The sequence below is a fragment of the Brassica rapa genome, chromosome A06, assembly GCF_000309985.2.
Source record: "Brassica rapa cultivar Chiifu-401-42 chromosome A06, CAAS_Brap_v3.01, whole genome shotgun sequence".
NCBI lineage: Eukaryota > Viridiplantae > Streptophyta > Magnoliopsida > Brassicales > Brassicaceae > Brassica > Brassica rapa.
In genome coordinates this window covers 4,723,476-4,737,909 of record NC_024800.2, presented here as the reverse complement: position 1 = coordinate 4,737,909, position 14,434 = coordinate 4,723,476, and the positions used below count along the sequence as shown (strand labels likewise).

At 39.3% G+C, this 14,434-nt stretch overlaps 4 protein-coding genes, 1 long non-coding RNA gene and 1 other non-coding gene across 9 annotated transcripts; 4 read left to right on the top strand and 2 right to left on the bottom strand.

Moving 5' to 3' along the window:
• The first annotated feature begins 572 nt into the window (after nt 1–572).
• Nucleotides 573–808, top strand: MIR5714 (microRNA MIR5714). Its single transcript, NR_120823.1, has one exon. It is a non-coding gene; the product is annotated as a microRNA MIR5714 (primary transcript).
• On the bottom strand, nt 797–4,228 carry LOC103871956 (oxysterol-binding protein-related protein 1D). Its single transcript, XM_009150294.2, has 8 exons — nt 3,695–4,228; nt 3,271–3,624; nt 3,005–3,089; nt 2,470–2,930; nt 2,238–2,393; nt 1,812–2,120; nt 1,311–1,655; nt 797–1,176 (listed from the first exon to the last, which is right to left on the bottom strand). The coding sequence occupies exons 1-8, from the start codon at nt 4,226–4,228 to the stop codon at nt 1,000–1,002; spliced, it is 2,421 nt and encodes an 806-aa protein (XP_009148542.1). The 3' UTR covers nt 797–999.
• On the top strand, nt 1,464–1,785 carry LOC117126024. The gene is made up of 2 exons (XR_004448552.1): nt 1,464–1,694; nt 1,751–1,785. It is a non-coding gene; the product is annotated as an uncharacterized LOC117126024 (long non-coding RNA).
• Nucleotides 4,229–6,809: 2,581 nt separating the features above from the next.
• LOC103871955 (actin-related protein 3) lies at nt 6,810–10,170 on the top strand. 4 transcript variants are annotated; one of them, XM_033273267.1, is made up of 10 exons: nt 6,810–6,886; nt 6,972–7,183; nt 7,267–7,726; nt 7,791–7,937; nt 8,036–8,128; nt 8,244–8,363; nt 8,455–8,565; nt 8,768–8,893; nt 8,997–9,095; nt 9,183–10,170. In XM_033273267.1, exons 2-10 carry the CDS (start codon nt 7,137–7,139, stop codon nt 9,291–9,293), a joined length of 1,314 nt encoding a protein of 437 aa, XP_033129158.1. In that variant the 5' UTR covers nt 6,810–6,886; nt 6,972–7,136; the 3' UTR covers nt 9,294–10,170. The 4 variants fall into 4 exon arrangements, 3 of the variants coding, with proteins under 3 accessions (XP_033129158.1, XP_009148540.1, XP_033129157.1); XR_004448546.1 differs by adding an exon at nt 8,642–8,687 and having other exon boundaries at nt 6,816–7,183; nt 9,213–10,170; XM_009150292.3 differs by having other exon boundaries at nt 6,816–7,183; nt 9,213–10,170.
• On the top strand, nt 9,703–12,350 carry LOC103871953 (heterogeneous nuclear ribonucleoprotein 87F). The gene is made up of 2 exons (XM_009150290.3): nt 9,703–9,907; nt 10,335–12,350. Exon 2 carries the CDS (start codon nt 10,350–10,352, stop codon nt 12,075–12,077), a length of 1,728 nt encoding a protein of 575 aa, XP_009148538.1. The 5' UTR covers nt 9,703–9,907; nt 10,335–10,349; the 3' UTR covers nt 12,078–12,350.
• LOC103871954 (E3 ubiquitin-protein ligase AIRP2) lies at nt 12,320–14,137 on the bottom strand. Its single transcript, XM_009150291.3, has 5 exons — nt 13,792–14,137; nt 13,321–13,483; nt 13,156–13,222; nt 12,831–13,071; nt 12,320–12,746 (listed from the first exon to the last, which is right to left on the bottom strand). The coding sequence occupies exons 1-5, from the start codon at nt 13,905–13,907 to the stop codon at nt 12,530–12,532; spliced, it is 804 nt and encodes a 267-aa protein (XP_009148539.1). The 5' UTR covers nt 13,908–14,137; the 3' UTR covers nt 12,320–12,529.
• Nucleotides 14,138–14,434: the final 297 nt, after the last annotated feature.

Here is a 14,434-nt window from a genome sequence, read left to right as displayed (position 1 = left end):
TAATAAAAACAAGAAAATTTTAATTTCAATTAAAAATAAATTAAATATTTTAAGTAATTTATATTATTTACTTATTCGTTTACCCGCCCGTAGGGCGGGCCTACCCTAGTGTTCTATAATTCATACCATACTTTTTTAATAAATGATTTATTAGTGGTGTCTGTTGCAAACCGGCAGATACTTTCACTATAAGCATATCCATCACAAGTTACATTACTTTTAGTTTTCTAACTTTACTTGTAGTAATTGTATTTGCGTTATTTTGATTTGTTTTTATCCTATAAATAGATTACATTTTGTTAAACATTGTCTGTTTCTCACATCTCATCTTATATCAGCGATGGTAAGTTTAGTTACCTATGTCTTAACGATATAAACAGACCTCGCCGTAGTGTTTCTTTCTCTCTCCCAAAACCTTTGATTATGGCCGGATCTCTCGTAAGCCGGAGCTTCGAGAAGCTCAGCCTTCCTATGCTCCAAGGTAAAACTTGACCCGGATGGATACGAAACGGAGCTCCAGCTGATCTACAAACAGCTCAAAGCCTCCGTGGATCTCTTCTTATGAATCGACAGGTATGAGCTTTATGTGATTCAGTGGTGATTCTCGAGAATGATTTCAACTGTTTCTGGATGCTGTAGAGTCTTGTCATCGAGAACTTGCTGGCTCTGTTTCTGGATATTCAAACTATTGGTGATAGAAAAACATGCTAAAGCTTGCAAATCCTAGATGACAAGACTCTACGACATCAAGAAACAGTTAAAATTCTCGATGACAAGACTCTACAACATCAACAAAGGTTCTGGCCAAATCCTAATCGGATAATTTACTAATCTCCAATAAGTCTGAATGAGAATCTACATATAATGCACACACACACACCAACAAAGGTTCTGGCCAAATTTTCACAGAAGCACAATGAGGGAATGGTGAAAATCTTTGAATATATATTAATTTTAAAAAAAAAACAAAACAAATAAAGGAACAAAAACATGAGATGATTATGAAGAAGATGAAACACTGTTACGCTGTTGCTGCTGCTTCTTGAAAATGTCAGTGATCTTATCCCAATCTTTCTTCTCTCTTGCTTCCCAGTAACCTCCCACGTACCGATAATTCCCTTCTTCATCTTTCTCGAACCATCTCGGTTTCCATCCTTTCTCCTGCAGCCTCCTTGCCTACACCACACACAAAAATCAAATACACTCTTCAACATTCAGTAGTCATCAACTAGACTTAACAAAATGGCCTTATCAATCAAGATGATATCACCTAGACACACAAACTGAGTGTATAAAAGTGAAATGTGTACCTGTCTCTGCAGCTGTTCAAGTCTCAGTTTCTCAGCATTTGCTGCCTCGTATTCACCGTTTTCTAGGTGTCTTTGGTCAGGTCTCAATCTTGAATCCGTTGGAGGCAATTTGTCCATCATCCCAGGAGTTATCTCATTAAGAGAGATTGCAAAAGGGGAGAGGTTGTATCTTGTTTTCGTAGGAGATTTGTCTCTTTCCCACAGTAACACAGCTTCTGTCATTGGGTCGTATCCCTTTGGCTTTGTTGTCGGATCCCCCAACACATAGTACATTGCCTCATCCCATTTGCCTATCAGGATAGCTACTTTCTCCCCAGTTCTATTGTCTTGCACAAACCCATGAACCTGAAAGATTATTTACAAAAACCATTATGAATTTTTATTGTTCGATTCTCTCTATAATTCTTCATGCTATAAGCTTCAATGTCTAAGATAAGAAGAAAATGCAGATAATGATATACCTATGGATCAGAAATAAAATTCAAAAAATCATTATACTACCTGACGAGGGTTTCGATCTATGACTGACTGCTCCTTGAACTTCAACCTGCAGGAGTAATTGCCACCGCCTTTGATGCGCATAGTTCCATAGTGATCACAGTAAAGTTTCCCGAGGATGATGTTGTATATGGAAGTGGTAACCTTGCTCCACTGATAAGTCTCACCATCATCAAATGTTAATGTCAAGACACCAACAGGGTCAAGCTGGATGGACCGTCCCCAGAATTTTCCTTTGATATTTGAGTCTCCCCAGAAGTTCCAACCTTGTCCCTCACAGTGGCAAGCAACAATCATTGGATGATGACTCACCTAAGAAACATAATTATATGCTCAATGAATTTAGAAAAGTAATCAAATGTAACATTTATCTCCATTTCAATACAACTCTTGCAGTAAAAGAGGGGAGAGATGCGTTGGTTGACTTGCCTTCTCAGAAAAGAAACGAAGTCCTTTATCAGGGTAATCAGCTTCATATGTCTCGCCAAGTAGAGGATTAAAAGGCTTGCATTGTCTGCCTTCAGTGGAGGCATAGCCAGATACAGCGAAAGCTGCGATGTTTAGAAGCCTCATCAACTCATTGCCCTGAAACGAGACAACACTATAATGTTAAAACTAAATTGCTTCAGCTTTTGGGAGTGAAAACTCGCAAGGATCTGACCTGTTTTCCCCATTCAAGTGCTCTGTCTATCAAGTAAGAGTACTCCAAATCCTCAAAGCACTTCTGCAGAGAAGATAGTGGCTCATTAAAATAAACGGGGAGGCAAACTCCAGACAAGTCTTTGCCAATGTTCTCTTTGATGATCGACCACAATCCAACTGGCTTTTCCTTCTCCTTTGGCTCTGGTAAATTATCCCTTCTTCTCACATATGGATACTGCGGAATCCTAACGGGAGCTTGCAAGCGGTCAGAGAAGAAGGAGTCTTTATCATAAATAGAACCATTGCCTTCAGCTTCTCTGCTTCGGTAAGAAGCGCTTCTCAGTGCGTCGGCTGATAAAATATCGTTTGTATCAAAGAAAGGTACATCGTCTTCATCAGATTCAACATCTGCTCCATCGTGACTTTCGTTATCAGCCTCAGAGTCGCTTGCAGATACCTCGGACACGACTGAATAGAAATCTGTTGGAGAACAATGATTGTCAAGAAACACAACACTATCAAGAGTGCACAAACATATATGTAAAGTAACTGACCACTAAATCGTCTTCCCTGTCCACAGCAAGAGTCATGCTCCTTTGTTTCATCAACCACAGTAGTTTCCAGCTCTATTTTTTCAGTCTGCAAGATGATTTTTTAAAGAACCACATCAATTAGTCTACTACAAGGCGAAGGAGAAGCAAAAATGAGGCTGGTGATGCAATATGTTCACTTCACAATGTGAAAATAGCAGTGACTGTTAAAAACTTACATCCAATAAATAGTTCCATTTCAAAATGTGTGAGAACCAAAACATACATACCTCCAACTGTCTGAGCGTATCTAGCAGTATAAGGTGTTTCTGTGTGAGAACCTTCAACCGGTTCTGCAGATTAGAAACTTCCGAAAGCATAATGGTCTCACAATCTTTGACTAGATTCTCACCGATCCCTTCCTGCAATAGCCTTTCACGCAGCTTCTCCGTGGAAACAACCGCATCTTCACAAGGTAAAATGTCGCCACTAGGCACTCTAGGAAAAAGATCCTTAGCCACCTGCAAAGCCTCAACCCAAGTCGCTCTATTCTCTCTCGACACACACCGTAAATGAAGAGTCTTTGTACCAGTGAATATAGTAAGCCTCTTGTCATCAGACTTGCTCGCACGAATCGAAGAAACCTACAAACAAAAAAAGCGCAGAGTAAAAAATCTACCATCCCTCATGCAAAGATCAAGATCAAGATTGTACCTTTAAGTGTACTTCACCAAAAGGTTTACAAGGCCTTGAAGCAGCTCCAGCTCCAGCTCCAGCTCCAAGCTTGTTGCTACTGCCACCGAAGCTAGCCTTCCTAATGTACCTCACAGACTCCTCTCCGATCACTCTCACTCCCTTCTCTCTAGCGGGATTCATCACGATCTTATCAGGTCCGTGGATCTTGTAATACGACAAGACGCCGTCTTCGAGCTCAAACCACCTAGCTCTCCACCCTTTACCATAGTGAGTCCACTTATACATGATCCCAGCGACTCCAGCACCGACGCTGCCATTTCCAAAGAAGAAACCTCCGTTTGAAGTAGAGTCTTTCCCCTCGAGATTCACGTCCTCGGAGGAGAGCCTCTCGAGCTGATCTTGGCTGATCCACGAGGCTTGAGTCGAGAAGGAGGGCTTGGAAGCGTGGTTGCTAGGGAGGAGACCTAGCTGATGATTCGACGCCGGTTTGGCGATAACCGGGTTAGTCCGGTCATCGATTGAAACCGGAGCAATGCAGCAAAGAGGATTCATAACATTTGATTCAAAGTTACGAAGCAAGTTTCTTTAGATCCGGTGTGGATCGGAGAATCTTTAGTTCGGAGAAGACTGTAAAATAAATTAATAAAAAGGAGAGAGAGAGAGATAATGGAGATTGTCAGAGAGAGGAGGAGGGCTCACAGATCCAATTTAAGGCAGTGTTGGTCTGTAAAAATTTGTGTTTGTTCAGTGTGCAGAGATGAGAGAGAGAGGGAGCATCTCTCTGAATCGTTTAAATTCATGGAAAAAAATATATAAAAATATAAATATATAAAAGTAATTATTGAATTACTATTAATGCTCTGAGTCAACATAATTATGTTTTTTTTTTGGACCAATCCTAGTAGAGGATAGGTAGTTATTGCACAGTAAATATATTTATATAATTTGTCGGAAACAAAAATGACCATTGTATTTTTGTATTTAATTATCGTTGGTCTCATTAACCAAAATATTCGGTATTTCATAAATAATACTACCATATACAGCAATGGGTACGAATAATCAATCAGGTACTATAGTATTTTCTCTACTTAATATAGAGAAATTTTAATACTAGTGAATAAGGATTAGTATATGGATGATCCTATTGGGGTTATTTTTAAGCAGTTAATCAATTAGTTGTATTAATTGATTAGAGACCGTGGAGAGATTTCTGATTTTTTGCAGACATTAATTGACGCAGAGACGTTGTTATAGATAGAAAAAAGATGACAGAAACCATTAATGAGATTATAATTATCCTTATTTAAATCATAGAAGGTGGGTTTTTATCTAACATAGTAATAGTTTGTTTTGACCATTGATAAACGTAATGGACCGTAAATAGGGGGTTTTATGCATTGCGTAATGATTTCATGATTAACAAGTGCTTATTTGAAGTCTAGACTAGTATTTTTTTTATTATGGTAACTTTATTTCACGTCGTCCAAATCTGACTACAACTTTTCAAAATGAAATCTCGAGGTCCTTCAAAGACGGTTGGAGATCCAGCAAACAAATTCTAGCATCTTGAAGTTTTAAAATCTGTTTTGAGTCACTCGATTCTTCGATAAACTTAGCAGGTTTGTGAACATGATACACTGATGAATCATGTTCTTAAAAAGGATTTAGTATATTGAACTCTAGGAGAAGAAAACTTGACTCCAGACAAAAATTATCGTGCAACATAAAATTAAAACGATCGATAGATCCGTATATGTTTGTTTTCTTTACATTGGAAGTTGGAACTGACTCTGTAGTAATGATTAGGAATAAAAAATATGGACCTTAGGAGTTAGAATGACTTCCATTGAAGGTAAACGGGTCTATTTGGATATAGTGCAAAAGTCTTTATCGCAACATACAAGGGCCCTTTATGGGCCCATATCACAGTTTCTTTTGGACCATAGCAACAACGTATATGAACTGTATGTGTTTTTCACCGACTGCAAAAGATTAGTGATTATTTTGAACAAAAAAAAGCAAAAGATTAGTGATTATAAAAATAGTTTTTATGCATCAAATTTTTTTCTTTTTTTCTTTTACTTTTCATGAACTGTAGTAAGAAGTCTCTAGTTGATCAAAAAAAAAAGTAAGAAGTCTCTATAGGTGAAACTGTGAGTCACATAACGGTTTGCATGGACCGCACCAAAATGATTTAAAGCTAAAACGATTGGATATTTGGAATTGGATGTATATGACCATATAAGAAGGCTACGTAGTATCTATGGACCATATACTGCTCTGCTTTAAGCGAAATGTAAATAATTGTTCTAGTGAATGATTTCTGATTATAGAATGCTTTTAGTATCTTTTATAAATCATAGAAGAATATATTATGAACCATGATAGGATTTCACGGATTAATTGATTGCATAATTTGGCTTTGATAGATTATAGGAGTGATTTTTTTTTTAGATGACATGTATATCATATATAAAAGGTTTTGTTGTGAATTGCACAATAGTTTTTTTTATGGATATACGAGTTTATTAATACTGCAAGTGTTGCTACAAACCATAAGAGTATAGTATAATTTTTGTTGTTGCAAATAGTCACAGGTGGTGGGCTTTTTGCCGGTGGTTGAAGCGTCGTTATCACTTGAGATCTAAGATTGTTCTCGTCTTGTCTTCGACTACACATCGTAATCAGTAAGATTAAACAGTAACAATAATATTAAAAAAGAAAACTTTGGTTTTACAGTCTTTTTCTTTTCCATTTCGAATTGGTTCAGTTTCACAGAATCTGGTTTTGTTCGATTCGGTTTGGTTCAGTTAAACCGAATTAAACATCAGGACAAACTTTAACATTAGTCCATTTGTTTTGTACTGTCTGAGAGCATCTCCAACCCACTTTTATTTCTACCTCTATAATAGCATTTAGAGGCAAAATCACTCCAACCCATCTCTATTTTTGCCTCTAAAATAGAGATTGCTATTTTTTTCTCTATTTATAGGGGAAGAAATAGCATTCCTCTATATTTTGCTCTATATATAGAGATCTCTATTTTAGAGAAATACATTGGAGTAAAACCCATCTCTATTATAGAGTTCCTCTATTTTAAAGATAAAAATAGAGAAATACATTGGAGATGGTCTGAAAGAATCTCTCACACGGTAAAGTACAAACCGACGACGGCGACTTTCCCTATGATCTGAGTTTCTGAACCAATGGTCTTCCCTCAATTTCACGGGAATCTCTGATTGTTTTCCGGGAAAATTAAATTATATCTTCTCTCTCCCCTACATTGTTTACCGGAGACAGAGCTACGTGGCACCTCGCCGGAATCTCAAACTTCCATTGTCGGAGAAGAAGAAGAAGAAGCAAGTTTGGAGATTGATCCTTCGTTTTGCAAAACAGATCGAAACTCTTAACGTTTCTACTGTTACTCGTTCTTCAACTGGACTCTGTTTCGGGCGTAATGGATCCGACTTCTCGACCCGCTGTTGTCATCGACAATGGAACCGGGTACGTGATTAGGCTTATGACCTTGATGGGTTCGAGAAAAATGTTTCCTTTTTCATCCACGGTATGCTCTCTGATTTTTTTAGGTATACAAAGATGGGCTTTGCGGGTAACGTAGAACCATGTTTCATTCTCCCGACAGTAGTTGCATCTAACGAGTCTTTCTTAAGCCAGCCCAAGAGTTCTTTAAAGGGCTCTTGGGCAGCTCAGCACAATGCTGGAGTCGCGGCGGATATGGACTTCTTTATAGGAGACGAGGCTCTCACGAAGTCACGGTCTAGTAGTACTTACAATCTTCGTTATCCGATCGAGCATGGTCAAGTTGAGGATTGGGATGCTATGGAAAGGTATTGGCAGCAGTGTGTGTTTAACTATCTGAGGTGTGATCCAGAGGATCATTACTTTCTTCTCACCGAGAGCCCTCTCACTCCTCCTGAGAGCCGAGAGTACACTGGGGAGATTCTGTTCGAGACTTTTAATGTTCCTGGGCTTTACATTGCTGTTAACTCGGTGCTTGCACTTGCAGCTGGGTACACTACATCAAAGGTAAGTGGGGGCATTGGTTTTTTGACTCCAAGTTGTTTGCTTGTCTGAATCTTGGCTGTCTTAGTGTGAGATGACAGGGGTTGTAGTTGATGTTGGAGATGGGGCGACTCGTGTTGTGCCTGTTGCGGAAGGTTATGTTATTGGGAGCTGTATCAAAACAATTCCGATTGCTGGCAAAGATGTCTCCCTCTTTATCCAGCAACTCATGCGTGTATGTACTAATGTATCTTTTGTAGTTTGTTGTACTTCTTTCTATGTGACATTTATGTAGTACGTTCATGGAATTTTTCATTTCAATATTCATTATAGGAAAGAGGTGAGAATATACCACCGGAAGATTCATTCGATGTTGCACGTAAAGTGAAGGAAATGTACTGCTACACTTGTTCAGACATTGTTAAGGTAATGCTTTGTGGTTAATGTTTAAGTTAAACAATAGTACTATTTTTATTTTAATGATTGATTACTTGATTGTATGCTGAAAAGGCTTGACATTGAACAATTCATATGGTTATAGGAGTTTAACAAACACGACAAAGAACCAGGAAAGTATATTAAACAATGGAAAGGTGTTAAGCCAAAGACTGGTGCACCATACACTTGTGACGTTGGATACGAACGATTCCTTGGACCTGAGGTTTGTTACCATTGTCTCTATGTTTATGCGTTCGTGTTGTGTTATTACTTATTAATGGATGATAATGTTGAGATTGTGTGTGTGTTTACAGGTCTTCTTTAATCCAGAGATATACAGCAATGACTTTACAACTTCTTTACCGACTGTTATAGACAAATGTATCCAGTCTGCACCAATTGACACACGGAGAGCTTTATATAAGGTCCGAAAACACTCAGTTTGGCTCAGAGTTTTAAGATTTTGTTTTTTTTTTTTGATAAAAACGTTAAATAACCAAGGTGAAAGGCGAGAATCGAACTCACGTCTCCACGGCCTCAACGTGGGGTTCTAACCACTACTACCAGCCACTTGGTTGTTCTAAGATGTTTTTGGGTATTTGATGAATTTGTGAAAAATCATTTCAGAACATAGTATTGTCCGGAGGCTCAACTATGTTCAAAGATTTCGGAAGAAGGTTACAAAGGGATCTCAAAAAGATTGTTGATGCTCGTGTTCTTGCTAACAACGCACGTACCGGTGGTGAAATCACGGTAAAAAGAAGTTGTATGATGTCAGTAGTAAACAGATATATGTTTGTTATTATATAAATATAACCAATTTCCATTTTATCTGCGTTGCCATTTGTAATAACAGTCTCAACCAGTGGAGGTTAATGTGGTGAGCCACCCTGTCCAAAAGTTTGCTGTTTGGTTTGGAGGCTCTGTGCTTTCATCAACTCCTGAGTTTTTTGCGGTATGTAAAACAACTGATTTGAAACCGGTTATAGTTAGAAGCTTGATTCAAGAAAAAAAACATCTTGGCTTGTTTTGTTTGAAACAGTGGATTTGTGTTTTTTTACTTATGTTGCAGAGTTGCAGAACGAAAGAGGAGTATGAGGAATGTGGAGCAAGCATATGTCGTACTAATCCGGTGTTCAAAGGGATGTATTAAAAGTTTAAAACAAATAGAAGCTGGTTCTTTAAATAATTCACCAGCATATGTGAATGTTTGTCTGAATGAAACACTCCATTTTAGATACTTGTAACTAAGCTATTTGGCTCTTTAGGTTTCATTGAGTTTCTCAATCAGTGTAAGCTAGGCTTTATGTAGTAGAAGAATTCATATTGTTCTCAGACAAAGCAAAAAAAAAAAACAAAACAAAAATTGTCTGTAGAAAAGAAACAAAAAAGGCAACAACTTGATAAGCTTCATGGGACTTGGTGACAGAAACGATAATTGTTTCCTACAAACCAGACTTGGCTAAATAAGAGTACTAAATGGGCTTAAAACACAACGCAATACAGCCCATTAACTAATGATTCGAAGCCCGGGCCCAATAGCTTATCACTAACACGGAGGAGAAATCTATTATCGCATCGGATAAGAAAGAAGAACATCACGTGTTCTCTCTCAACGAAGACGACTCTCTCCCTCCGATCTCAAAACCAATACTTTCATTGAATTTCCCCGGAGAAGCTCAGATCCTCGCCGGCGAAACAACCCTCAGATCCTTATCGAAATCTCAACCTCCGTAGACGGAAGAGACCCAGCTGCAAAGAGTCAAAGTAAGCAAGCTTAGGTTGTTGTTGTTTTTTTTTTCTTCGATCCTCGAATCTCGAGGCTTTCTAGGGTTTCATCAATGTTAAAAATTGTAACTTTCATCCCAGATCTGTTGATTTCTTCTTCGATTTTGTAAGAACGGTATGTGTAGTAGGCAGGCTCCTTTCCCTTGTAAATCAAACCATGTGTGTAATTTGATCTATAATTGTATATACTAATCTTGTAAGATCTAATCTTTTAATGAAAGAGAAGATATTTTGATGAGCTTAGATCCCAAATCTCAGATCTATGAGCTAAAGTTCCTGTTTTTTTAATCTGTACACAGACACATGTATACTTTAGTATTCATCAATGGCTTGTAATCTCTGTTTATGTAAAAAGATTGTTTATGTTGTTTGTTTGTTTAATTCTTGGTTGTATTTTCTGGCCCAGTTTTGTAAGAATCCAATGAATCAAGAAAACGCTGGTTATGGAGATAATCAGAAGCTACTTCACCAGGGAAGCGGGACTATTCCTGCTCTTGCTGATGAAGAGCTCATGGGGGAAGATGATGACTATGATGATCTCTATAGCGATGTTAATGTTGGTGAGAGCTTCTTCCAAGCTCATAATCAACCTCAAGCACCAGCTCAAGTCGGTGGAAGTATTCAAGCTCAGAATAGTAATGTTTCTGAACCGAGAATGGCAGTTGTATCTGGAGGTGGAGTTGAAGGGAAGTATGGTAATGGGATCAGTGGACCTGAGACAAGATCAGATACTTATCCGCAAGGATCTTCTTTTGGACCAAAAGGGATGAATGTTGATGTCCAGTCCAACCAACCCAACAAAGTTAATCCACAAGGATCAACATCTATTGTGTTGAACACGCATAGTTTTTCAGGGAATGCTGTGAATGTGCCTGAGCCTCCTCCTGTGCATAACGCTTATGGTGGTGCTCCTCAAGGTGCTCAGCAGATTCCTGTTAGCCAGACGAGTGTGAATCCAAGCGCAATGGTGAACAGAAGCCCCACGCAGCCGTTTGTTGTGGACAATGGGAACACCATGCTTTTCGTGGGGGAGTTGCACTGGTGGACGACGGATGCAGAGATTGAGAGTGTTCTTTCTCAGTATGGAAGAGTGAAAGAGATCAAGTTTTTCGACGAGAGAGTTAGTGGTAAATCCAAAGGGTATTGTCAGGTTGAGTTTTACGATTCAGCTGCTGCAGCTGCTTGCAAAGAAGGAATGAATGGGTTTGTTTTCAACGGTAAAGCATGTGTTGTAGCCTTTGCTTCTCCCGAGACGCTGAAGCAGATGGGAGCTAACTTCACTGGGAGGAACCAAGGACAAAACCAAATGCAAAACAGAAGGCCTTTGAATGAGGGAATGGGAAGAGGCAACAACAACAATAACAACAACAACAACATGAATACGCAAAATGGAGACGGTGGAAGAAACTTTGGGAGAGGTGGTGGGTTTGCACGTGGTGGCCAAGGAATGGGAAACCGTGGAGGTCATTGGGGTGGTGCAGCGAGAGGCAGAGGGATGAACAACATGGCTAACGGTGCTGGTGCTGGACCGTATGGCGGCCCTGGACTCGCTGGTCCAGCGTTTGGTGGTATGATGCATCCACAGGGTATGATGGGAGCTGGTGGGTTTGATCCTACATTCATGGGTCGTGGTGGTGGTTATGGAGGGTTTCCTGGTCTTGCTTACCCCGGGATGCCTCAACCTTATCCCGGTGTTAATCCAATGGGAATGGTTGGGATTGCTCCTCATGTTAATCCCGCCTTTTTCGGGGGCGCGGGGATGGGAACGATGGGTAACGCAGGGATGAACGGAGTTCATGCAGGAGGGATGTGGAACGAGGCTAGTGGAGGAGGTGGTGGTGGTGAAGAGGGTGGCTCTGAATACGGTGGGTATGAAGATGAAAACCAAGAGAAAGAAGAGAAGCCATCACGTGAGAAAGAGCGTTCTACCACGGAACGTGACTGGTCTGAGAGCAGTGGTGGTGATAGAAGACACAAGAGTCACCGTGAGGAGAAAGATAGTCACCGCGAGTATAAGCACCGTGACTCTGAAGAGTACGATAGAGGACAGTCTTCTTCCAAGTCTCGAAGCAGATCAAGAATGTCGGAAGATGATCATAGGTCCAGGTCAAGAGATGCAGACTACGGAAAGCGAAGGCGAGGAGACTGAAAAGGAACATCTGATGTTCTTCCTGCCTCTTCTCTTGTTGCTGCATCTAAACAATACGGTTTTAAGTTACTCTGCATACTGCATCAAACTACTTATCATCATCAAATATTTGATACAATGTTTCTCTATACCTTGTTTGCTGATAATCTGTCTTTGGAGTTGAGCATATATATGTGTAAACTATGTTTTTGTTTTTGTTAAAGTTTCATTTGTTACTGCAAACACTTTGATCTAGGAAGCTGTTGTAAAAGAGATCTTTATTATTTGCTCTTATTCAAGCTTTATTGGTAGCATTTCACAGTTATTTAATTTTAAATAAAAGGATGTAAAAGCTGAGGGGCTTTGGCATGTTGCATCAAACCATCCCAAAGCCAAACACACAGTTTTACATTCTATACAATACATTTTTTTTACCTTCTAAAAATCTGTACATAGTCTTGTTTGTCCAGATTCTAAATAAGATTTGAGTACTCGTAGTAAACCAAGAAGAGAGCTTCTGGATAATCCTTGGGAAGGCTATTGATGTAGAGGTAGAATCTGAACAAATCTTCCCTTGAAGCCGTCCTTGTATCCACCACGTCGTTGTCACCAGCAAGCACCCACAAATCCTCTGAGTTCACTCTCTTCATGCTCCCCCGGCAGAACGGGCATGACTGAGACTTCAAGTTCCTGCAGATGTGAATCAAAGGAGATTTGGTTAAAATGAAAGCTCCTTCATCAGTTAACAAAGGTCTTTGAATAATGTGTGTGTACCAGTTGCGGTAGCATTTGATGCACATGGAGTGGCAGCAATTAGGCAAAACCATTTTGGTGCAAGTTTCTAGACAGATTCCACATTCTTCCTCACGATCAAACCCGGCGTTGCTGAATCTACTACTGCTGCGAGCCTCTTTTGTTATCTTCTTGCTGAGCCTTTTAAGGTCAAACCCGAGGTCTGCGTTTGCCAGCTCGTCTAAGTTGCTGTGTAATAGCTGAAGTGATGGTAGTATCACACCTTTCAAAAAGACAAGACAACGTTAGGAGACCAAAGCTGGAAACAGAAAACATGGAACATTACAACATTACAGGTTTTGCTTACCATAGAACTCACTGATAGTTGCTTTCCTCCCGTGCGTGGTGAGCTTAGGCTGTCCATCAGAATGAACCTGTACAAGCCAAAATGACAACAAATTGAGAAATTACAGAACATGGAAAGCCCTAACAAAGGAAGAGGCTTTAAGATCACAGGGGGAAAGAACTAAACCTTGTAGACAAGAACGTGAAAGAGGTTAAAGTAGCGAGGAAGCAGACATGAGCAAGAAAGATCCATCCACCGAAGCAAGAAGAGTAATAACGAAGCAAAGTTGCTATGAACCAGTTTCATCTGAAGCCTCACATTGTTCTTCCCCATTGGAATTGCTTCTGCCCTGAAGACATAATAAGCTCAAACTTCTCAATAAGCAGTAACGAATCTTACAATTCCAACTAAAAGGCTAAGGCTAGTACAATTTGCTGAAATTAGAACTTACTAGAACTCATCGGAGTTTCCTAAAATAACCAAACTCTGATGAGAAGAGATTACATAAATCCCCAGAAAATGACCTTAAAGGTCTCAGCTGGGAGGTTTTCAATAATTCACCTACTTTTAATTAGTAGCTCAACTAATCAAAACGATAAACGAGAGTAAAGTCCTAAACTTTAGGAGAAAGGAGACAAAACCCAGAAAGGGACTTACAAAGTGTTTGCGTGTTGGACATCAGCTTCCAAAATCTTCAAAGATTCATAGTACGAAGAAGGAGAAGATGATGAAGAAGAAGAAGAAGAAGAAGATATAGCCAACTGATTATACATCTCTCTCTCTCTGTGTTTGTGAATCCCAACAGAGGAATTGATTGAAGAATCCCAACAGAGATATATAAGAAAGACGAAGATGCCAAAAAGGCGAGAGATTGGTCTGAATGATCGGAAAAAGGCAAGAACCTAAAGGACAAAAGGCCAAACAAAGAAGCTTAACACCGCAAGGACACAAGTCTCCACTTCTTCTCTCTCTCTCTTTGCTTTTGCCTTTTTGATTCTTTTGTTCACGGTTAGTTCTGCTTTGTTTAAATAAATAATCATGTTGGAATAAAAAAAGTTCGTTTTCTTAATTACTAAATTAATTGTTCTTGTTAATTAAGCTTGGTACTATGAGTTGGGATGGCTTTTTCGTATCTGATTATAATTAATAGTCATTTTCATTCAATTTTGTAACAGCTTTGGGATTAAATACTTAAAGCGAATATAGACAAAAATACCGAAGTGGAAGAATGCGTGTATTTTCTTGTCTCACTAATAGAACTTGATTTGCTGAAGTAAACCATTGAATAATGCTCAAAATT

Coding starts and splice junctions, on each gene's coding strand:
- LOC103871954 (XM_009150291.3), bottom strand. CDS start 13,907: ATGTATAATCAGTTGGCTATATCTTCTTCTTCTTCTTCTTCTTCATCA. Junction 13,484..13,791: donor GTCCAACACGCAAACACTTT/GTAAGTCCCTTT, acceptor TTATGTCTTCAG/GGCAGAAGCAATTCCAATGG. Junction 12,747..12,830: donor ATCAAATGCTACCGCAACTG/GTACACACACAT, acceptor TCACATCTGCAG/GAACTTGAAGTCTCAGTCAT.
- LOC103871956 (XM_009150294.2), bottom strand. CDS start 4,228: ATGAATCCTCTTTGCTGCATTGCTCCGGTTTCAATCGATGACCGGACT. Junction 3,090..3,270: donor ATACGCTCAGACAGTTGGAG/GTATGTATGTTT, acceptor ATCATCTTGCAG/ACTGAAAAAATAGAGCTGGA. Junction 1,656..1,811: donor TAGATCGAAACCCTCGTCAG/GTAGTATAATGA, acceptor ATAATCTTTCAG/GTTCATGGGTTTGTGCAAGA.
- LOC103871953 (XM_009150290.3), top strand. CDS start 10,350: ATGAATCAAGAAAACGCTGGTTATGGAGATAATCAGAAGCTACTTCAC.
- LOC103871955 (XM_033273267.1), top strand. CDS start 7,137: ATGGATCCGACTTCTCGACCCGCTGTTGTCATCGACAATGGAACCGG. Junction 8,364..8,454: donor AACGATTCCTTGGACCTGAG/GTTTGTTACCAT, acceptor GTGTGTTTACAG/GTCTTCTTTAATCCAGAGAT. Junction 8,566..8,767: donor CACGGAGAGCTTTATATAAG/GTCCGAAAACAC, acceptor AAATCATTTCAG/AACATAGTATTGTCCGGAGG.